This window comes from Maylandia zebra, linkage group LG9 (genome assembly GCF_041146795.1).
Source record: "Maylandia zebra isolate NMK-2024a linkage group LG9, Mzebra_GT3a, whole genome shotgun sequence".
NCBI classification, from domain to species: domain Eukaryota; kingdom Metazoa; phylum Chordata; class Actinopteri; order Cichliformes; family Cichlidae; genus Maylandia; species Maylandia zebra.
In genome coordinates, this window is record NC_135175.1 from 27311715 (window position 1) to 27336610 (window position 24896).

At 38.6% G+C, this 24896-nt stretch overlaps 1 protein-coding gene across 4 annotated transcripts in view; it reads right to left on the reverse strand.

Moving 5' to 3' along the window:
• Positions 1 to 986: 986 nt before the first annotated feature.
• myo3a (myosin IIIA) overlaps positions 987 to 24896 on the reverse strand; it is a 69613-nt gene continuing 45703 nt past the window's right edge. For 2 of the 4 annotated variants that reach the window (XM_004551880.3, XM_004551878.3), the window contains 13 exons: positions 22279 to 22320; positions 21978 to 22058; positions 21298 to 21503; positions 21092 to 21203; positions 19617 to 19779; positions 19443 to 19529; positions 19234 to 19357; positions 17935 to 19141; positions 17692 to 17842; positions 10074 to 10165; positions 8517 to 8557; positions 4170 to 4481; positions 987 to 1596 (listed from right to left, as the gene is read on the reverse strand). In XM_004551880.3, coding sequence (XP_004551937.3) covers positions 1482 to 1596; positions 4170 to 4481; positions 8517 to 8557; positions 10074 to 10165; positions 17692 to 17842; positions 17935 to 19141; positions 19234 to 19357; positions 19443 to 19529; positions 19617 to 19779; positions 21092 to 21203; positions 21298 to 21503; positions 21978 to 22058; positions 22279 to 22320 — 2733 coding nt within the window. In that variant the 3' untranslated portion in view covers positions 987 to 1481. The remainder of the gene's footprint in view (positions 1597 to 4169; positions 4482 to 8516; positions 8558 to 10073; positions 10166 to 17691; positions 17843 to 17934; positions 19142 to 19233; positions 19358 to 19442; positions 19530 to 19616; positions 19780 to 21091; positions 21204 to 21297; positions 21504 to 21977; positions 22059 to 22278; positions 22321 to 24896) is intronic. The other 2 variants (XM_076888287.1, XM_076888286.1) reach the window with 1 other exon arrangement.

Genomic DNA, 24896 nt, shown 5'->3' on the forward strand with positions numbered 1-24896 from the left:
CTTTGCTCTGGTATTGTGTTGTGAAGCAGTGTGTGTTTGTCTGCAAAGGTGCTACAGAAATAACATTTTATGTTACTTACAATATCTAGTTACAAATCACCACGTGGAACTCCAACACTGTCACCTTCTGTCTCCACGAATTAGTGTAAATTAACCCTGCAGGCATCAAAGCGACACTGAGCCCCATCTGCAGTGATTTATAAATGCACTGGTCAACAGTTATCTAATACCCAAAAAGCCTCATTAACATAAACTGAACCCTTTAATATATATATATATATATATATATATATATATATACACACACACATATATACACACACACACACACACACACACACACACACACACACACACACACACACACACTCAGTGTGTTATGAGATCACTCTATTGTGTCATTTCCGAGTTTTTTTTCTTTGTTCAAACTTGGTGTAACATTTTGTAATATTTCTTTATTTTAAATAATTTGTCTGTGAATCCTGTGTGTGGAGGAAGCTGTAACAGTTTTTCTTCCGTAGTCTGCATTTTGTCAGTATTTCTTCAGCCCTACGTGTTTTTATGCCACTGTGCACTGTGTGCAGTCAGCATGTAGCTGGGGATTCACTAACAGCCCCCAAGGGGGGCTTCTCTTTCAAAAATGTCACATAAAGGTCAGAGGTTGAATCTGGCATCAATATTCAAATAAATACATAAATAAAAAACATTCTGTCCTTCTTACTTTTCCACCAAATATTCACAAGAATCAAAGGCTGTCATTTGAGTGAATGCTATTTCAAATGTAGTGATTATTGCGCACAAAGCAACAATTACGCGGGATGGAGGATAATGCGAGGAATTGATGTACTTTATACACACAGGCAATGAAACACTGAATGTCTTTGCATTTTTCCTTCTACGTTATTCATTTTGCACGATTATGAAAAGTTTGCGATTTCGGCTAATTTGAGAGCAGCGAACTAAAAATAATGAAATGGGACGAGGAATTTAATATATTTTTTTGTTTAAGTGAACAAACTGAACATTTGAGCAGATAAAATAATGTACATTCTTCACAATATGAAGCTGATTAGTCTTCGGAATGACTTGAAATGCAAAGTTTTAAGAGCACAACCTGCAAATTTTTTGAAAGAAAATAAAGATATCGAAGAAAAAACATTGGAAATACAGAATACCAGTAACTAAACTGTTGGTCTCATAAATAAAACCTTATTTTACAGCAAGTTTAAAAGTATGACATCTTGTTATTTACATTGACTGTACTCTGTGTTCACTGTATGCATGAAAATCAATACAGTCTGTCCAGTTAAGTCCAGAGGAGTTTCATTTCCTACCCAAACTGTTGTACAATGTGTCTGAAGATCAATAAAATAAATGAAACATGTGCTGTGGTTAGCAGGACACCAGAACAAACTGCCACATGGTGCGATCAGCGATCCCGACCGATCAAGTCCCGAATAGCCAAAAGTCACTTCCTGTATTCAGTAATGTTTGATCAGCCTTTGTCTCTGCGAGGTCTTCCTCAGTAGATGTCTGAAGTCGTATGGATTCTCTTCAGTCCGGCTCTCTGTGGAGGCCATTCTGGGAACAGAGCGTCTGTCGATTACACAAAGGAGACAAATTTCAGCACAAGTAGATAAAAACAGAAATGTTGAACACAAGGTAGGACGTGGGGATGTAAACAAACAAACAAACAAAATTAAATGGAAAGGAGATGAAAAGATTCATGTTCAGGGTTCAAGGTTTTCATACTGGTTATCATATTTGGGCCATTTATCATGAGCTGTCCAAGGGAGCGGCCAAGCTGAAGGGAAAATAGATTAAATTCATGTATGAATTTATCCTTCGAGCAAGTAAAAACTAAAATTCAAAAACCAGACTCATAAACAGAGGTGCTGGTACCTCACAAGTCCTATTATGGAGTAAGGATGTGGCCAGACTAAAACTACAAATCAAGTAGCTGATTTGTAGTCCAGATCTGAAGAATCTTTAATAATATCTTTTAGTGACAGGCAGCAGAATAGCGCTGAAAAATAAAAGAAAGTTGAAGTGCCAAAAGCTGCAGTTCCTCAAACAGCCACTTGAGGCAGACTGCAGTAAGCTCATGTTAAACTGAACAACTTTCTGTAAAAATAAACATGTTTACAGCCCAGTTGTTGGCTCTGCAGATAATTTACCTCTTCACAAAAACTTTATTGTGGAGTGAAATTTTTATTATGAATCAGCAAATTAAATTTAGTCAAGGCTTAAAACTATGCATTATTATGGGTGAGACTGGTTTGAGTGACAGGTGGATGCAGGCTAGGCTGCTAATCTGTCTGCTAGGCTTCACCTCAGCTAATTAAAGTCACTGAACTGGAAGTTTTGACTGTGTTTGTGGTGTTTCTGCCTTTTGTAGCCTTTATGATGAAATTATTTGACCAGCTAAGTGATACAAACTCTCCAAGTCTACGCTTGTGATGAGTTAAAGTCTGGTATTTTATTTGCATGTTACAAAGCACTAATTAGTTGATATCTGTGAACTGTGCCTATACATTCAAGCACAACGTTAGAATTAAAGACAAGAGACAACTACATCACTATTTGTGAAGGAATTTCAGAATTTCTGTCTTATATCTGTGAGGTTCTGACTGGACTATGAATATAAGTAATTTATGCGAACGTCTGTTGAATGTGTAGACTGCAACAGATTAGCAACGAATGACAGCAATTGTCCTTATTATCATAAACACACTGCGTGTAATTATTTACTTGACCTTATTTAGCAGACTGACTTCATCTTATTGCCATTTTATTACCAACTTTAAAGCAGCAAAGTCACTTTGAAGAAAACAATTGACTGAGTTTTCATAGACTTGCTGTGAAGACTTTCAAAACTACAAAGTTTACTGTACACAGTTGCAATAAAATTGTAGCATGCCATGGTCTCTAACCACTATTGTCCTTACTGTAACTATAGCCTTACCAGCTAGCCAACATTAGCTGCTAGCTTAGTACTCCAGCCTCATTAAAATACGATCAGATCTGTCTCTTAAATCCAAGATGCTTCAGAAGTGGCTTCAGTGGGTGATATCATGGTGAGAACTTCCATCTTTCATATACAGCCTGTATAGCTTTGTCTTATTATGGTTATGTAGATAATGCTTTTCCCTCTTTCTGTAAACTAAGGTCTGACTTTACAAATCATCCAAATTCACTGAGATTACATTTATTTTTAAACAGTAGCAACAGTAGTATCATTATTATACTGAAGTAGAAACGTAACAAATTCAGTTAGCAAACATTAACAATGTAACTTGTGACTATATTTGTGAATCAGTAAAGCTGAACTGTAATAAATTGTACGTGCAGACGGTAACAAAGCGGTCAGCTGGACAAAAATCCTGAAGGCCATTACCTATCTTTCATCTGTTTCACATAATGCGAGTCGATGGAAATGATGACGAGATGGTTGGAAAAACAATCCCAAAAATGTCATAATGGGACCTCGTGGTTGGTATTGACAAAGATTAAAATGGCATCATAAAAAGTGGAAACTGATTTCCAGCTTAAAAGTGGTTCCACCTTGTTGAAGCTTATTGATGGTGCTGATTACAACATAGCTGATAGTTATCTCGGATGATCTGATATCCTCGTGTTGGTGTTGTTCCCAGACCATCATGAAAATGTTGTTCCAGGTTCAACATTGCAAGTGACCAATCACATTGTTGTGACGTTATTCTTTTGCGCGCCAAGCCATTCGTGCATTTATGAAATTCCAATGTTGCAAGGACAATATCAATTCTGCTTACTGTTTATTAAAGGGTTACGGTTAGGGTTAGGGTCCGTTGATTGGCGGACAGAGGCGGTTTCTCCCAGCTTAAGTACAGTTTTTTGTTTTACGCCGGTTTTTCCCAAAGTCGCAAAAGTATGACGTCACAACATTCTGATTGGTCACTTGCAATGTTGATCCTGGAACAACATTTAGTATGATGATCTGGGAACAACACCAACACGAGGATATCAGATCGTGCAGTTATCTCTCAGGTGCTTTGAATGGGGTTGGTTCAGTGTTAAAGCAGAAACAAGTAATTAATGCAGTCATGCACAGTTTCACAAAAATACAGGGACACTTTATAGGACATGTACTTATTGCCAGAGACACTATGAAGAGGACATAAATGACACACCTGTTTTCTTTGGCAGATTTGGGACGCTCCGGTTCAGTGGCGGCCCTCTCTCGGATCTGTCGACTGGGAGCAGTCAGTCTCTGCTCTACAGACTGCCTCCTGTCCCCAAACTGCCTTCTATCCATAGATCGTCTCCTGTCCATGGACTGCTTCCTCTCTACGGACCGCCTCCTTTCCATTGACTGCCTCCTCCCTATAGATTGCTTCCTCTCAGGCATGGATGATGTGTTCTCTTTGGACATGGAGGGTTCAGAACGGCTGGTAGAGAGGGCTGGGTAGTAGTGGTCATCCACATCCAACAGTTTCCCTGAGCTACAGCAAAAATAAGAGGACGGGGTCAGACAGACATTAGAGTGTCATCAAACAGTCTTTAAACAGGTTCTCCGGATGCAAATAGAGCACAGGTGTGACTGAAACCAGACACGAATGCTGTAAAAATCAATACAACGCATTTCTCATAAACACAATAACCTCAATAGTAGATTTTGATTGAAGTTAAGTGCTTTTCCTCTCGTTATGTTTTTCTTACTTTACGTTCAAATCTGATTATAAAGTCATTTGTTTAAGGTCAGATAAAACTCTATTCAAGTTTTTATTTTAAAATTAGGAGCAGGCGCAGGTTGGCTATATGGACTTCAATGCAGCTACCTCAGCAACTCTTTAAAGGGGACCATATGTGCTCATTTCATACTCAAATTTTTAATTTTGACTCGACTGAAGCTGCTCTGCATGAATCAGACTTCAAAAATAATACTTGTTTTTCTTATACTTGACTGTTGTGAAGCTCTTTGCTTCCTGTCTAAAACAAGTCAAAACATCTCCTTTAAGGCCACTCCCCTTTAGGCTAACTTTCCTTTGACTGGTTGCCCCTCATAAACCGAGGGTTTAGCTATTCTGCTCACATGCAGAGCTGTTGTTTTTTCTAACTTTCTTCGTCTATAAGCAGGTCTTTGAGATACTCATGATCTTCTGCTTTTTGTGATTTTTTTTCTTTTAGAAGCCACTAAATGCTGGCATCAATATAACTATTTCTTTATTGTAGAAAAGGAGAAAAATATTTTCCCCAAGTTAATTCACCAGCTGATTTCACATCTTTAAAATTTGTCTCTGTGATAGCAGTGACTATAAAATTAACTGAGCAGCAGAAAGAAGACAAATCTTATTGAGAAGAGGATAATTATCAAGTCCTCATCATCCAGGTATCTGCTCACCAGACTGTGTAAACTGTCCATCTGCACTGTGCAGCCCTTCTCTCAGCCGTCACTTTGACCTCCATTTGAACAGAAGTGTGAAAAGTACAGTTTCAATGTGCAGATCAATATGTCTCACACATTGTTAACATAAGGTAACAACCACTATCAGAATATATAGTCAGTACTACCAGTACACTGATCTCATTCTTACATTGTGATGTGTTTGAAGCTTGACCTGAACTTATCACTGTACTTTTGGAGGCGGGGTTGGCACACAATTATCCCACTGATGAATTACAATAAATGTGCTATTCTAAAGCTGAAATACATTCTTTCTCCTTGATTATAATTACCTCTCCTGTCCTCTAAACTATTAGCTCAATTATGTGATTGACACAGCACGGACAAAGAAAAACCACAATGACAATGGCTAGCACAAGATTTAGATCTATTATATAAGAGCTTTTAATTTTTTTAAAGTTTTTGTAGCACTAGATAATTCACAGAGGAATGCAGATGTTCAGTTTGTTTGTTAAGATGGCTCTGTGACAAAGACTTCAGGTTATAGCTGGTCGTGTTTTAACTAGCTGAAGTACTGCCATTCCCTACAACATCCACTGATTTTTCTTTTTTTATGCCATATACAACTCAAACATTACTAACACGACAACATAAATTGACTGAATATCTCAAGGCACCTGCCACATTGAACTAACCAGATATGGCACATTTAACAAGCCCTTCTGAACCCCTTATTGACCTTGGAGTGGCAGTGCATGAGTCTTATTCAGGCATACCAGATAAAGGTATACCTGGGTTGGGGGTCGGCTTAGGCCTGCCACTATTGGTAAAGTACAGCATATAGTCTTCACTGTTGTTTTATACTGCATCATCTCAATTTTTAACTTTGATTGTTCAGTAATCTAAAGCTCTGAAATCACTCTTCATTTTTTGTACTGGCTAATGAGCCAGGTCAGAAAATAAATGGGGGCTCGTCCGGGATCTTCTGGATTCTTCTGGGTTGACTAAACATTTGAGTTTCTTTGATAAGGTGAGAGAAGCTTTGAGGAGTGACTGAGCAAACTTTCTTTTCTTTTTTTTTTTTAAGCTAGGTGGCTATTCTGCCATTTTACAAGGCCCTTAATCCAAAATAAAGAAGTGGCTTATAAGCTGGGTCAGAACAAAAAAGGGGGGCTTGTCTGGGATCTTTTGAATTCTTCTGGGTAGACTAAAAACTATTTTTTCTTTAATTTTTGGGAAGGTTGACTTTATATTTCTGCCTTTCTACACTCGATTTTACTCATATAATTTACATAGACATGAAGTACATACATGTATTACCACATTTCAGAGATTACTTTTAATTACTGTTGTCATTACTGATTTATGTAGCCATGCATGGCTTTAGGGACAGCAACAGCCATATATCACTCCAGACTGAAAGTGAAATTGTTTTAGACAAATGATTCATTTGATTCAAGTGAAGTACCTTGATATGCACACGGAAGCATTTTTGGATGACTTCCCAGCATTGTATGCTTGATGAGCAAGATGAATGCAACTTGTGGGGTATCTAATTTCAGACCAAAATTAACATGGTGGCTTTTTTTGTAAACATTCTCTTACACTGAGAAGTAAAGCTAATGAGGTAAGAAATAGCTAATGTCTAAATCTGGCCTCATTTTAGAACACAAAAGGTTAGCTCACAGTTAGCTTTTTATGAGTTGTCTGTGGTGTAGTGGTTAACACATTTGCCATTTATACAAAAGATCCTTGGTTTATTTCTGGCAAGAAATCCAACCGCAGTGTGTCATATGTTAGTGTAGTCCTGGAAAAAAGGGACGTTTGCTTCAGGAAGATGTGGTGTAAAATGTAAAATGTTATCACCCCTTGGGGAAAAAAGCAGATGGAAGACTATTTCATACCAACAAGAAACAGGCAAATCTAAATGTCCTGAGTTCTAATAACTTAGATAACAACTTTTTAAAAAAAATAGGGTTACAGGCCTTTTTAATGCTCTAAGCAAATATTACCAGAGATCAACATTTTAGTATTTAGCTTAAAGTAGCAATATATCATTAGCCACAAGCATACATTAACCTATAGCTGCAGACTTGTTTGAAATGTCCCAAATAATATGACAGAATTAATAATGCACTGAATGCACAACGATTACAGACATATTTTTGAAATGCAGTGTGGTGAGAAGCCTATAAGGTTTCATAAGCTTGAAATAGGCTGAATAACCAACCAACTTGTAGATTTCAGAGTTCTGATAGTGGTACTAAAATATAGATATCTGTGCTATGCAATCACACTTTCCCTCCCCATTTCTCATGTATTCACTCTCATTTACTATCATCACATCAGTATACTCTCCAGCTTTCTATCCCTACCACCCACGTTTTCCCATTTCCCAAGCCCAATTGCTGTCAGCTTCAGCCAGAGACACTATTGTTCCTGCTGACCTTCTCATCCTTAATGATGCATGTAAACTGCGCCTGTCCATCGCTGACTTTATTTATTTGCTAACAAATTATTACCCTTGATGTCTAGCACTGTGTTGTATTGTGTGTGTCCACATCAAGGGGGCTCAGTGTGTGTGTGTGCATGTCTGTGTCTCCTCAGACTGCTGTGATAAAGTACCCAGGCCCCTGCTTGTTCAGCCAGCGCTATCGGTCTATCTTCAACCCCTCACTCTGTGCGGGATGCTCACCTTGTGGCCTGTATGGCACATACATATGCATGACTGCACACATCCACAGATACTTTCTGGTTTCATTTTCTTTTCTTTAACAAAAATGCTGAAAACATTTACCAGTATATTCGAAACATGTCACATAATGCAGAAACCCACAGAACAACTCCTATAAATGATACCAAACCACCAATTTGGGATTCCTTACGTTACATTTCTCTAAGAATATGATATTCAGCCAATGTAAAGAGGTAAAAGATGAGGGCAATTAATTTAACTGTGGATGTGTGTATCACTGTGGATCATTAAGTTTGGACCCTATGCCCTTGCACTGTCCCTATGTTGACACCAGGCTGTAGTTGTTACTATGGCCCAGGAGTAGCAAGCAAGGAGGCAGCATGCCAACCTCATAAAACAGTAGCTAATTGGTTGTTAAAATAAGAGTGGGACACTTACCCCTCTTTCCTGGGTTTGCGTTTATCATCTTGGACAGACCGCTGAATGAAGAGAGATGGAGAACTGATTATTAAATGTCAAACAGCCAACAGTAATATCTGGATGGATTTACCCACAAACACTCTATATTCATGGTTTCTAGATGACATATCTTGTTGTATAAGATGGTCACATATCATCTTATAGGAGAGCATTACCACTAATCACAATCAACTAATCTAGAGAAAAACACAACAATTTGGAAATAATGCGTTAAACTGAAGCATGATGGTCACTGATGTCTATGAGAGGCATTTCAGTCACTCAGTGAGAAACGTCAGATAAAAGACCCCCACTAGCCAAACTGCACATTAATGCAAGTATCTAATCAGCCAATTTGATTGCACCATATAGACACAACCTGCTGAAGTCCATACTGATCATCGGAATGGTGAAGAAAGTAATTTAAGTGACTTTGAATGTGGCAGACTGGTCTGATTATTTCAGAAACTGCTGATCTGCTGGGATTTTCCCACACAACTATCAAGCAGGCAACAGTAACTCAAATACCCATTTGCTGCAATCAAGGTATGCAGAAGAGCATCTCTTAAAGCACAACATGTTGAAACTTGAAGAACATGGGCTACAGCAGCAGAAGAAAAAACATTTTCTGGTCTAATGATTTCTAATGAATTATTCAGATGGCAGAGTCAAATCTGGGTGTAAACAACATGAAAACATCTCTCCATCCACCATAGTTTAATGGTGTCACTGTACATTTTCTTGGCACACTTTGGGCCTTGTAGTACCAACTAAGCCTCATTTAAACTCAGTAGTTAGTTTTGCTATGAAGAATTTTGGTTATTCTGAAGGTAAAAGAGGGTCCAACCTCATAGCAGCTAATAAAGGGTCCAGCGAGTGGATTTTTTTCCCCTTATCCATAGGTTTTCTGTGACATGTCTCTTTTTAATGGGATGCACCACCATGTTAGTGGCTGTTCTCTCATATTTTCAACAATGCAAAATGAAATATTGTTTAAATATTAATTCCACTAAAGTTTAACGGAATTCTTCTGTTTTAAAACTACTTGAGCAAATGTGAAAGCACAGTAATCGATTTAGTAAAACTCTGCTGCTTTGAGTGTTGAATGCCTAAATGTCTAAAGAGATCGTCAGTCTAATTATCGACTAGATAGATTGTATCTGCAGTGTTTACTACACTACAGAATAAACAGAACAGTAAACAGCAATCAGGTGCTATTGTGCACCAAAATGATTAAAAGATTTCTAACAATAAACACTGAATAAAAAGGGACTACTTTTAGTACAAAAGGGAAACTTCTGAAGAAAATCACTCCATTGACAAAAATACTTTTCCAGACAGCTTCATAATAGTCTGATATTTCTCACCTTGGCAACATACGGTGTGTGGTAAAGAGCTCTACTACAGGGTAAAATTTGACAATCAATAGTGCATTATTAAAGCTAGATGCTGGGAAGGCGGTTACAGTTGCAGCTGACGGCAAAGCTTTGTTGTAGAAAATATCTGAAATCGTTCGTCGCCTTCTCTTAGACTTACATGAATCAGGTTGTAATAGGTGGAGTCCTCTGGTGTATTCAGGGTCTTTGGCTGCTGGTTCCTGCGGGGGGTTCTCGACAATCTTTTGTCAGCTGAAAAGTAACACAGACAGTTTAATGCATCCGGCACTGGTTTTGCTGATGATAATTGGGCAAAATGAGGCTGACAAAAATGCACAACTTTATTTCCTGATAAACTCTCAAAATGTCTTCAACACATGATCAGTTTGCATTTTTTTAAGTGTCAGTTGGTTTTCATGGCATGCCCACCACTGCTGCAGCCTCTTATTTCACAAAAGTACTCTTAGCTGAAGTATTTTGGGGCATTTTCTTCCCTTCTTAAAGAGCAAACATGGCAGATGAGATGGGGGATGGTGAGACAGAGACGACTGGCCAGAAATTGCTGCCTTCAAATCAGTTTGTATTTCCATCTTTTTACTTCCTACTTTTCACAGAATACGAAGTTTCTGCAGCCTTTAATAACAAAGAGTGCTGCTGTAAAATGCAGATTTCTGGAAATATATAAGGATTTATGTTAGCATTATGGTCAATTGGAGAGGAGGGAGGTATTTCTACTCTCTGATGGATTTCTACATCTGGAGGTTAGCCTCAGCAATTCATAATATTTTTCTCCTGCAAGATGCCAAATAAATTAGAGTAGAAAACTGAACATATAACATGCACATAATGCGTTTTTACATTATGATATATATATATATATATATATATATATATATATATATATATTTATTTTTATTTTTTTTTTAACTTTTGACAGATGACTTTAGAGAGAAGTCGTGAAATGAAAGATGACTAGATTCAAAGCAAGAACCACCAGTGCAGTCCAGATTAATGATACAGGTATAAACATTTGATGTTATATATTTCAGTTATATCTTACTCAAGATTATTGTGTCATTTTTATGAGGCTCAGGAATATTTTTTAGTGTATATTTTCTAAGGCACTTGTGGAAGTGCAGTGTTTGATAACTTCGTAATGATCCACGTTTAATTCCGAGTACGGTATTTGAACATGCAGTGATTGGGTGGGCAGCTTTCATGCCTGACATCTCCCACCTTGCAGCGGCTGTACTGCAATCTATCATGTTTGTCATACATGATGTACTGTATCAACAACCCTCATCTATGTTATTGCAATTATAAATATATTACAGTGACCTTTGTTTGATGCTCATTATTAATCGCTGTTCACATACGGGAAAAAAACAATCCATCATGTACAGAAGCTCTCAGGTGAAGAAGGTAAAAAGTTTGTAACATTATTGAACAACTCCATCCAAAGGTCATTCTGAATTGCAAACAACTAAAGCCAATTTTACGTACCTACTTATTACTTCTTGCCATAATTGTTGGAAATGCTAACTCGCAAAACATGATTAAAATCTGATGACCTTTCCTGAAGAACAATGTGACTGGGATTCCTCTGCTCTCTCTCTCTCTCTCTCTCTCTCTCTCTCTGTGTGTATTGCAAATGATTTTGATTTATTATGTCAGTGAAATTCATGAGGACAGATTAGCGCCGTCAATGGAGAAATGACTTTGTGAAGCTGAAAAGGATAATTTCATAGGAGTTGCACTAGCCCCTGGAAATAACACTGATAATTCATTCTGCTTTACCTCAGGCAATGCACTGTGCTGGAGAAGAGTCTGTAAAGGGCAAACATGCCTGGATTAAAGGAAGACTGTTATCTGTGTAGCTCACTCTGTGATACCACTCTTTTGTCTGCAGATCTGTACACTGCCGCAAGTTAGCTTAGCCTAGCATACAGACTGGAAACAAAAACATATATTCGGGCTCTTTCTGAAAGAAAATAAACTGAGTAAGAGTCATTAAATGCTCTCTAGTTAACACACTCTCACTGGCCATTGTGTTAGGTACTTCTTTTTAGCTGCTTGCTTATGTAAATAGCAGAAGTGGGATGTGTAGCCAACAAATCAGCAACTGTGTAGTGTCAACGTGGACCAAATATCTGAGAAATGTATTCTGCACCTTCACGAATTCATGTCACAAAGAAGAAAAATTACTTGGAAAGACCAATGAGGATATAACCCAGTGCAATTGATTAGTACCAGGTTATCAACTGAGTTAGCTAGTTTTCTCTTTGTGGTAAGGCTTTAAGACTTACTTACTATATCTTTTTTATATTAAATATAGCATGGTTAAGGATAAAAAAGTATTATGTTCAGGACAGAACAGAGGTGGGACCAAGTCATTGTTTTGCAAGTCTCAAGTAAGTCTTAAGTCTTTATCCTCAAGTCTCAAGTCAAGTCTCAAGTAATGTCAGGCAAGTCAGAGTCGAGTCTCAAGTCACTGGTGTAAAAGTCCAAGTCAAGTCACAAGTCTGAAACTTTGAATTTCAAGTCCTTTCGAGTCTTTAAAAAAAACAAAATGAAAAAATAATGTTGCAGTTATATGCTAAATGTAAATATTAGACCATGTAATTTTAAAATCTGTGTTTTTCTCAACACATGACAAAATAGTGAACTTAGAAAATATACACAAATTGTGAAATTGCACCTCTTTAAAATGCAGCTCAATTAAACCTAGCTCCAAGAATAATTTTCACCGACGGTTCTAAGATAAGCTGCATGTTATTCTTGGATGCGGTTGTAGGACCAGCTTTAAAATCGCATGACAAAAATATCATACACATTTAAAAAAAACTGTATCACCAACGTAGCCTGGACAACATTTGCTAGTTAGATGAAGTCAGCTATCTCATCTTAGCATATTTATATGCATATTTATAATTATACGGTTCTTGGAGTGAGTGCATACACTCATGAAGTTTAGTAACTTCAGGTCACTGCAACAAGCCCAGGTACAGTTTACCGACGGATGGGTACAGGACCTTGAAATGCACCGTGTAGAACGAAAGACCATCGTACGTATCATAAGTTTACCAGTCTCACAAATTGTCGTCATAAATACACAATCCTTAACCGTTTATTAATAGGACCTTTGAGCTCAACGGTAATTAATTAGTAGTGGAAATAATTTCTGGTAGCATCACAGAAATGTAGCAGTGACAATAATATTGTATGCTGTAATCGTACTGGGCAATTAGTGATACAAAAAACCTGTTTTATCCTGTGAATAAAAGTATATGTTTTTGTCAATGTACCATAATAACAGAAGCGAAACGCAATATTGTGTCAGGACAATTCACTATTTATGCACAATAAACAAAGGAGCATAGCGCGACAATTTCTGTTCAGCGCCAGACTTGCTTGTAACCTATATCACTAATTATGTTATGAAAATGACGTATTAACTACTAAAAAACACTGACCTTCGTGTAAATGCTTGGAGCAGACTAACCTGTGAGCTGGAGTGTTCTGGGACGTTATATTTGATCTTTGAATGGCTGCAATCCAGGCCATCCGTCGCCTCTTTGTTACTTCGGAAACATGGCTTGAACAATTTCTCTTCAACGACGTAATCCGATAACAACCGATCTCTTTACCCGTCGGCTTCCCGTGGCTGTCATGCGACCGGCTATTGCAGTTAATAATACAACAGCTTCTTGACATTTTTGTGTTTCTTTTTATCGCTGTATAACTGATTTTAATTGAAAGTCTGCGTGCGCTAGTACCGCTTGCCACGTGTTCCCAGAATCCTTTGCGGTTCTACCCGTGAATGACGTCACATTTTCAATCTCTATATAATATGCATGTTAAATTTTATATTTGGGGTAAAATATCAAGTCTTTTCAAGTAAACCGGTTCAAGTCCAATTCAAGTCCCAAGTCATTGGTGTAAAAGTCCAAGTCAAGTCACAAGTCTTAGAACATTTTTTCAAGTCAAGTCTAAAGTCATAAAATTAATGACTCGAGTCTGACTCGAGTCCAAGTCATGTGACTCGAGTCCACACCTCTGGGACAGAAACACCATAAAATAATGTAAACACTTGGTCAAAGGGATTAAGTTAGTGACAAACTGAAGGAAAAAAATAAAACACTCTTCTGCGAAATTAAAAAACTATTTGAAATCAAAGAAATGCAAGATCATTCAGTACATTCAAAGCATACAGTCTGAAACTCAAAGGCTTTACGTTATTCATTTGTCTGTGGGCAGTATCCTTTTGTGGCTGGCTTTTGGTTTTGTCTTCTCCCTTTAGATTACTGCTTTCATATTACTCTTTAGGGTACTAGTCAAAGAATGAATATGTATTCATAATACAAAATTAATTAAAATGTGGGCTTTTCTGGTGACAGGTGAAAGTTAAATGCTAGTCTTACTGAAGGTACCCTGGTGTACTGTTACAACTTCCAAAACAAAAGTGATTATTCAAAATGTTGACTACTAAAAAAGTTAAAACTGAATTTACAAACAGAGTATTACAAGGCTATCACACAAGATTAAAAAGGTACTGCAAATGCAATGCCCTTGTAATAAAACTCAAAAGACTCTAAAGATGACAGCTGTCATCTTTATTTTTGCAAAGTGAACTTTTCAAATTGCTGCCTCTCTTCATTGACCACCCCAAAAGCAATTACAGATATCACCCATGCAAATCAAATGTTATCTTTGATGACACATGAAGAAGAGAAATGCTTCCTGTTTGGCACTTGACCTTCTCAGGTTTCCTAATCTAATAGAGCTGCAGGACACAGAAAGAAGATACTGTCCATCAGTAATAGGGATGCACCGATACCGATACCGGTATCTGGTATCGGCCTCGATACCACATTTTCTAAAGTACTCGTACTCGTTAAAAGTCCCCCGATACCGGGGACCGATACCACGGTCTGAGACCTGTCTATGTTTGAGCGGCATGTAAGGGGTTAATCACAAGCGCCAAGTGCCCGCCCCCAGGCCCCGGCTGCAGTTCAGAGCTGGGAGAAGGCGAGCCGAGACGTGTGGAACTATTTCAAAGTGAATGAAGACACGAAAACAAAGGCGGACTGCAAATTGTGCTCAGCGAAATTGTCCAGAGGAGGCTCAAAAGGTAGCGCATTTAACACAAGTAATTTAATCAAGCACCTAAAATCCCAACACAACAACAAGTACAAAGAGTTTACCCACGCTTATTTACCCACGCTTATTAGCACAGAGGAGCATAGCTGATGCTATAGCAGTGGGACGGAAAATAGTTGGGCATTTTAAACATTCCGCCTTAACCTACTCCCGCCTCGAGGACATTCAGGGACAGCTCAACCAGCCAATAAAGAGACTGCAGCAGGACGTACAGACGTGCTGGAACAGCACGTATTACATGCTCCAGTCCCTCATTGAGCAAACGCGAGTGCTGGAGGTGTATGTGTCCGAGCATGAACTCCCTGACTATCTCACCGCTCACCAATGGGCTCTTATGGAGACAACTGTTGCCATCCTCGCCCCCTTTGAGGAACTAACTAAAAAAGTGAGCAGCTACGACGCACTAGCCTCTGATGTCATCCCAGCTGTGACTGTGCTAGTGAGACTTCTAAACAGAGAAACAGACGAGGACCACGGTGTCAAGACAATGAAAGCAACCTTACAGGCAGCTGTCAAAAAGCGCTTCAGTGACGTCGAGACCAACCCACTGTAATTCATCTCCACCATACTTGACCCAAGGTAGTCTGTGTGCTATAGGTATTCAATGATAAACTACAGTACTAAATGTAAGATTATTTTACATCTGAAATATTATATATTTGTAACTATCCATCCATCCATCCATCCATCCATCCATCTTCATCTGCTTTATCTGGGGCCGGGTCGCGGGGGCAGCAGCCTAAGCAAAGAGGCCCAGACCTCCCTCTCCCCAGCCACCTCCTCCAGCTTATCCGGGGGAATACCAAGGCGTTCCCAGGCCAGCCGAGAGATATAATCTCTCCAGCGTGTCCTGGGTCTATTTGTAACTAAAATACACAAATACAAATGTATGCAATATATATAATACATGAAATACATGAAATACATTTCCCTTATTACTACCAGAAAGTCAAATGGCTGGCATTTGTCAATGAGTAAGTACTCGGTATCGGTATCGGCGAGTACTGAAATGCAAGTACTCATACTCGTACTCATTTTCCAAAAAAGTGGTATCGGTGCATCCCTAATCAGTAACATGGTCATCTACCAGAAGTCAGCAATAAAATTGCAATCTCCTTGTTTTTTTTGTTTTGTTTTTTATCGATCAAAATTAAAGAACAGGGAGAAAATAGCTGGAATTTATTATCCTTCAAAATGAGCACCCACTCCTGACCCAGATTGTTGTTTTCAGTCAGTTTGAATAGACCTAATAGCTCAGTCGCATTTGACAATTTTCGGTCAATGGTTCTGAGCGCAGTTGGGCACCATATCCATTATCTTCAGTTCAGCAGACTGAAAAAGACTAGAGAAGCCGAGAAGACAGTGAGAATGGACAGACTGTCTTTCTTAATTATTGATTGATTGATTGGTAATTTATTTCAACATGTGAACAATATACAAGTACATTTAGAAAAGAAATGAGAGAAAAAAAATATACTATACAAATTACATACAAAAAAACATTCTGATTAATTTACATGTTGAAAGGGAGTGGGAAGAAGTATACACTTATTTAATCCCACCCCTGTCCCATAAATTATCAGTGAATATTTAGTCAGCTTCCTTACTGATATAATTTGTAATAAAAATAGTGAACAGATTTCTGATATACTATATACTATAATATCACATCATGAATTTTTTGTTTGTTTGTTTTTAAATAGAGACATTCACTTAATTTAAATATTTTCCTTTTCTTTATAGATCGAGAAGATCATATTTTTATAACTCTTTTTGAACAGTTTTATGTTTGGGCATTGCTTTAATTCCATATTCAGTTTGTTCCATAGTTTCACTCCTTGAACAGAAACACAAAAGCCTTTTCTTGTAGTACGTACCTTCATTGTTTTGAAGTTACAAAAACCCCTTAAATTATAACTTCCTTCTTTCAAAAAAAACATACTCTGAATATTACCTGGCAGTTCTTTATTTTTTGCTTTGAATAGAATTTGTGCTGTTTGGAATTTCACTATATCGTCAATTTTCAATATTTCAGACTGCAAAAATAGTGAGTTTGTATGTTCCCTATAACCTGCATTGTGGATGATTCGAATTGCTTTCTTTTGAAGAGTAAAAAGTGAATGTAATGTGGTTTTATAGTTATTGCCCCAGACCTCTGCACAATAGCTTAAGTATGGTGAAACCAGTGAACAGTAGAGAATATGAAGTGATGTTCTGTCGAATACCTGTTTTGCCTTGTTTAGTACTGCAATGCTTCGTGATACTTTGGAATGAATATATCTTACGTGAGCTCTCCAGTTAAGTTTTTCATCTATTATTACCCCCAGAAATTTATTTTCACTGACTCTTTCAATATCAACACCATTTATTTGAATCTTTGCATTTGTATTTAAACTACTATTTCCAAATAACATAAGTTTAGATTTATTCAAATTTAATGATAATTTGTTTTTATCAAGCCAGAACTTCACTTTACTTACTTTATTATCTAAAGGTCCAGTGCATCAAAAGCTGAACCAGAACTTCAAATTAACTTTGGGTCAATCCATGACAGCATTATGAATTGTTTTTATTGCTTTATAATCTGTTTTTCACCTAGCCAACCTCACTTATCTTACTTGAATGGCGACGCTGGGGAGTGAAGCTACCATTGATTGCGTTTCCTCTCACAAACAACATGCCATTGTTCTCAGGGTCTGATTGATGGGCCTGGATGATCTCATTCAGCTTCTGCTGCAGAGTCAGAAAGTCCTCAGACGTCTTTGCGATCTGTTGGAGAGATTAGAAGGAAAAAGGATATAAGACTGGAAAGAAAATGACAAGATAGTGAGTTTTCAATAAAATCTGTTTGAGGCTATAACCTGTCTGGAGAAGCTCTCCAGCCTTCTTGTCTCTTTCTGTGCAGCTTCCTTGTTGGCCTTCAGGTTCTTCCTGTCCTTGTACCCTCTGAAGTTACTCTGGATCTTCACTGCAGCGTGTTCTTCCTCCAGTCTTTGGTTTTCAACGTCTGTCTCATCTTTACGTTCAATTACCACATCAGTGATGTCCACAGCCTCCTCCTGTTCTGCATCAGTGGGAGTCCCAGATTCCTCCTTAGCTTTCAATTGCGCTTCCCTCTCAGCTTTCATTTTCTTTCGGTCCCGGTGGCCTCGGAAGTTACTCTGGATGACAGTAGCTGCTTTCTCTTCATCCAGCCCTTCTCGGTTCTCACTAGAAGTGTTCTCCTGGGGTTCTGGAAGAGATTCCTCTGTCTCTTCCTCCTTTGGAGGCTCTGATGGAACATCTTTCTCCTTCTGCCTTTTCTTGGGGAGCTTTCCCTCCTCTTCGAGTCGTTTGCGCTCCTTGTGGCCTCTGAAATTGCTCTGAAGCACTACAGCCGCTTTGGTCTCATCTGCATTTTCAGCTGTTGTCGAGGCTTCTTTTTCTGCCTCGTCACTACCTGGTTCCTTTTCCAGCACTTCGTCCCCTGCAGGACTTTTTGCTTTCTGTTTCTTAGCTGGGATTTTGCCTTCTTCCTCTAGTTTCTTCCGCTCTTTGTAGCCCCTGAAGTTACTCTGGAGAACAGTGGCCGCCTTGGTTTCCTCTTCTAAATCAGCAGCTTCCTCACCTGCAGTTTTTTTCTGTCCACCATCCTCCTGCTCTTCTTTTTTAGGCTCAGCATCCTGAATCACTGCTTCCTCTGCCACTTCTGTGTGCTCATCTTCTGGCACCTGAGTATTATCACTGTCATCATTCTCCTCTGCTTCATAAGTACTTTCTTCATCTTCCTCATTCTCCTCTTGTTTATCAGCTGACTTTTCACCTACTCCTTCTTTGTTAGCCAACTCTTGGACATCTTTTTCCTGTCCCTCTTCCGCTGTTGCATTTGGCAATTCCAGCTCTGCTCCAGCCATCGTCTTTTTTCTCTCCTTAAACTTTTTTCTCTCTTTGTAGCCCCTATAGTTGCTTTGAAGAACCACTGCAGCTTTAGTTTCCTCCTCCTCGTTCTCTGCATCATTTTCTGGTTTTGCTATCTGTTCCTCATTTTCTTTCGAAGCAGTCTCTGCTTTCTCTTTCTCTCTGGCTTCCCTGGAAGCAAAATAGACACATTTATGTTAAAAAGAAGAAAAGAAAAAAAGACATTTCACTGCTGCTTTGTGCATAGCTTCCATCTCTCTTACAGCTTTCTTTTAAAGCTCTTCCTTTCTTTATGCCCTCTGTAGCGAGCCTGAATCTTGGTTGCCGCTTTATTCTTCTCATCTACCATCTCTTTGTACCTCTTTTTAGCGAGATAGCCTCGGCAAACTGAAGAAGAAAATGGAATAAGGGTAAGCCAATATAATACGCACCACATATAGATAATGTAACTAATTTAATATCAGACTCCTACCAGCCTGAAACTGGATGATGAAGGCCTCCAACTTTGCTTTGCTTTTCTCATCAGCTACCCTCTTCCGAGCTTGATGTCCTCTGTATGCTGCAGCACAAAAAAAAAATAAAATTTATGCCTCCTCTATAACTTGTTGACATTGTGGTACACAACCAGCGTGCACAGTTTACTAACCTGACTGCAGCACCAGGGCACTTTGTTCTCGCTCTTTTAATATCCGCCGGTACCGCTTGGCTCCAAGCCAGCCTCGAACACAAGCCTGGACCAGGATGATTCGCTGTGTTGTCTGCTGTACCATCAGATTCAGATGTTCAACGTGGTAATACTTGAGAAACACCTAAGCCCAGAGGGATAAAAACAACTGTTAGTTATTGAAATACAAACATAACACTGTAGGTTTAGCCTCAAATGCAGAATCACGCAAGCACTGTTGGATTCCCTTTTCAGGCACGACAGTGCGGAAGTTATTGTTCTTTCACAGCAGGAGATTTCTGGGTTCAACAATTTAAGGTACCTTTGTATGTGGCATTTGCATGTGCGCGTCAGTGCAATATGAATGCATATGAGTCTCATAGTGCAAAGTGTTTTAAGTTGTTATCAAGATTAGAAAAGTAATAAATAAATGCTAATCCATAAAGCAGCAGAAGATAAAGCAATACAAAGAATTGAGCCTTCACTAAACTGGCTTCAGTTTGTATTAATATTTACCCTAACCCTAGGTAATCAGAATAAAAATACTGGCAGCTGTCAGTGCTACCCCTTAGCCTCCTAGTTAATGGACCTAAGGTATAAATTTGAAAATCTGACCTCTGACCTTGAGATCACGTCATCGGGATTCAAACTCCAAGATTTTCAGGAGCTGTCCATACTGGATGAAAACCTGACCTTTGACCATAACCTTGAGAAAGAGGTCACTGAGATTCAACATTTTCCAACGTTTTTAGTGGATACATCTATGGTATAAATTTCAAAATCTTATGTTGCTTTGTTCTCGAGCTATTTTAATACAGAAACTTGAGGGTCCATGCCACCCAACCACCTGACCGCTTGGCAGGGTGACGACCACACCCCATCAGCCTTTTACAGTTGTGGGATAATCACTGTTGTTCACTCAAATCTATGAAATTAGATGATGATGATCTTTGAAATGCTCTTTGGTTATAGATTTAAAATAAAAAAAAAAAATCAGAAGCACATTCTTTTATTTTCATGCCTTGTTTAACCTAAATGGTTTGGGTGTATGAGCCTTCATCTGGAGTCCTTTATTAACTTGATTTGAATCTATTCATGACCATAATGTGTGGAAAAAAGTTTTATTTAGTATTGAAGTTTTAAATTGGCCTCTGGCAAAGGAGACTCAAAAAAATCTGCACAACTCTGAGCTCAATGTGCTACATTTGGATGTTTGTTCCGTATGTTTGAGATTCCTGCTGGATCATGAAGGGATGCAACAATAAAAAGGTGGAAAATTTCTTTTAATTTCTTGCCTCAACTTAACCAAACAGTGAGAAACAACAGTAAACACCAAATTTCAGGCAATTTTTGTTTTTTGTTTTGTGCATTTTATGTTCAATATAGGTATTTGTTGTGCCTGAAAATGAACAAATAAATGAAATGAAATGAATGAATGAAATGAAATCTCTCCTTACCTTTGTCTTTCCCATAGCCCAGTTTTCCAGCTTGGCCTTCTCCAGTATTGCAGCACATGTTTCTGGGGTTGCAGCGGGCTCCTCGTTAGCATGGTAAGCCAATAAGTAGTACCTGCAGCAATCAATGTAATTATCTGGACACTAATATCAAGGTTCTACACGCTGATTTTGTAATCACTTCATAAGCTCTGCTTTTCACCACTGACCTCTTAATGAAGTTAGCAAACAGGATGCGGTGAGAGTAACCCTGGCGTCTGATCTTGGCAGTCTCCAGAACACCAGTGTATCGAAGCTGGACCAGAACCTTTTCACGGTCAAACTTGTTGGCATGGCGATCGTTGTTGGGCTTGATGCAGCGCACAAAGTGAGGCTGACCTGCCACCATCTTGGACAGAAGGTCCATCAAAGAGTACTAGAAGGAGCAGAAGAAGAAGATTAGGGGTAGTTGTGGCAAATATATGGTAGTTATAATGTCTCTGGTGAGAGAAGGCACTCAAAGAAAACCAGCTAGAAATTTATGGTACAATTCTATAATGGTAGATGGTGGTTATCCAGCCCTGGCCCTAAAAGAGTATCTATATATCTGAGGTTGTATGTATCATTTCTATGTTTGTATTTATAATTCTGACCCTGTGTAGAAAATTCAAAATAAATGCATAAATCTTTAGGATCTTTGCTGTACAATCATTCCACCCTGGAAACAAAACACTTAAAAGAAATGATTAAAAGCTCAAAATTACTTTGAAATCATGCTCATGATGAGTGTATGTGAACTACTGAGTACAACTGTATTTGTTTGTTAATTTGTGGCTCTCTCTAAAAACCTCCCAAATAACTGATCCAAGCAAATAAAATAAAATAATTTAAAAAAATGTTCAAATCTTACTCTGAAGTAGGAGGCCACTGTCTGTGTTCTCATGTTGGTGGTTTCTCTAGGGTGGTAAGGCGTGTCTCCAGATTCACCTGGCTAAAAAAAACCCCAAAAACATAAAACATATTAAAAAAGGCCAATAATACCGGGTATATGATATAATACTACTCTCTATAATTTCTGCTTGTACAGTATGGATATCCGACTAAATAATAAAACATGTATGTGGTTTATCTTTTTTCTCCTGTGCAAATTTTACTCCAAACATTTGATTGTGTTTTTGAAAAACCACCAATCACCGTTTTCATTTGCTTACATCAAGCAAGAATTTTTTTGCAGGCTTTAATTCCAGAGAACGCTGCAAAAGAGACGCATAAAGTGGATAAACAAGTAGTGCCAAATCAAGAATATGGTCTACTTATATACAACAGTGTTACACCCAAATCGGTCACATGTCAATGACTCAATGCTTAAAAACTGCTTAGAAAAAAACAAAACACCCCCCCCCCCAAAAAAAAAGAAACAGACAGCTAAATAAAAATAAAAAAAATAACCACTTAATTGTCCTTTACCACATATTTGGTAACATTTTAACAAGCTCTACTTCTAATTCTCAACACAAACACAACGGGGAGAAGACCACCTTTATAGCACGCCATCAGCCTAATGCTGTTTTTTAGCATTTAAATCGCTCATCGTGGCTTCTCAAGAGCAAAACCTTTGATGAGCTTTTTCCCTAAAATATGCAGATGAATGGAAATTAATTCAAGAACTAATCAAACAGTTCTTGTAAATGTAGCTGCTGTCGATTGGTTTTAGTTGAGCAAATGGCTTTGAGGCTTACATTTAGCAATGGTGTACGGCTGCAATCTAAACTAATTCACACCGGCACGTAAAGCCACACAATTGAGTTGCCAGGAGGAGTTTTATTTGGATACTGGCACCTGAAAGAGTCAGGCTGATTACGGAATGCTTGGAGTGCAAAATTTAAAGTTTTAACACTGTTTTAAAAGCATTTAAGAAAAAATTTGATTGACTATGTAAGCCATTTTTCTGAAATTGCGTAGCAGAATTAGGCATGGTGCTATAAACACAAATCCACCACAGTGATATACAGGGAGTGCAAAATTATTAGGCAAATGAGTATTTTGTCCACATCATCCTCTTCATGCATGTTGTCTTACTCCAAGCTGTATAGGCTCGAAAGCCTACTACCAATTAAGCATATTAGGTGATGTGCATAGCTGTAATGAGAAGGGGTGTGGTCTAATGACATCAACACCCTATATCAGGTGTGCATAATTATTAGGCAACGTCCTTTCCTTTGGCAAAATGGGTCAAAAGAAGGACTTGACAGGCTCAGAAAAGTCAAAAATAGTGAGATATCTTGCAGAGGGATGCAGCAGTCTCAAAATTGCAAAGCTTCTGAAGCGTGATCATCAAACAATCAAGCGTTTCATTCAAAATAGTCAACAGGGTCGCAAGAAGCGTGTGGAAAAACCAAGGTGCAAAATAACTGCCCATGAACTGAGAAAAGTCAAGCGTGCAGCTGCCAACATGCCACTTGCCACCAGTTTGGCCATATTTCAGAGCTGCAACATCACTGGAGTGCCCAAAAGCACAAGGTGTGCAATACTCAGAGACATGGCCAAGGTAAGAAAGGCTGAAAGACGACCACCACTGAACAAGACACACAAGCTGAAACGTCAAGACTGGGCCAAGAAATATCTCAAGACTGGTTTTTCTAAGGTTTTATGGACTGATGAAATGAGAGTGAGTCTTGATGGGCCAGATGGATGGGCCCGTGGCTGGATTGGTAAAGGGCAGAGAGCTCCAGTCCGACTCAGATGCCAGCAAGGTGGAGGTGGAGTACTGGTTTGGGCTGGTATCATCAAAGATGAGCTTGTGGGGCCTTTTCGGGTTGAGGATGGAGTCAAGCTCAACTCCCAGTCCTACTGCCAGTTTCTGGAAGACACCTTCTTCAAGCAGTGGTACAGGAAGAAGTCTGCATCCTTCAAGAAAAACATGATTTTCATGCAGGACAATGCTCCATCACACGCGTCCAAGTACTCCACAGCGTGGCTGGCAAGAAATGGTATAAAAGAAGAACAACTAATGACATGGCCTCCTTGTTCACCTGATCTGAACCCCATTGAGAACCTGTGGTCCATCATCAAATGTGAGATTTACAAGGAGGGAAAACAGTACACCTCTCTGAACAGTGTCTGGGAGGCTGTGGTTGCTGCTGCACGCAATGTTGATGGTGAACAGATCAAAACACCGACAGAATCCATGGATGGCAGGCTTTTGAGTGTCCTTGCAAAGAAAGGTGGCTATATTGGTCGCTGATTTGTTTTTGTTTTGTTTTTGAATGTCAGAAATGTATATTTGTGAATGTGGAGATGTTATATTGGTGTCACTGGTAAAAATAAATAATTGAAATGGGTATATATTTGTTTTTTGTTAAGTTGCCTAATAATTATGCACAGTAATAGTCACCTGCACACACAGATATCCCCCTAAAATAGCTAAAACTAAAAACAAACTAAAAACTACTTCCAAAAACATTCAGCTTTGATATTAATGAGTTTTTTGGGTTCATTGAGAACATGGTTGTTGTTCAATAATAACATTATTCCTCAAAAATACAACTTGCCTAATAATTCTGCACTCCCTGTATGAACAAGTCTAGTATTAGCACGGCATAAGAGATACATCAGAAGGAAGTAAGGGTTTTTAGGTGCATTTAGCATTTTGCAAAGCAAGGCTGCAAATACACATAATGATCTGCACAGAGACTTAATGCAGGAAAATACTTTTAAGTAGACCTTTTATGCTCATTTCCAGCTTTATATTTTTATGCTTGGAGTCCATTAAAATAGCTTTGAGTGATTCCCGTCAAATCACTCTCTGCTTCAGCTCTTTTCCCTCTTC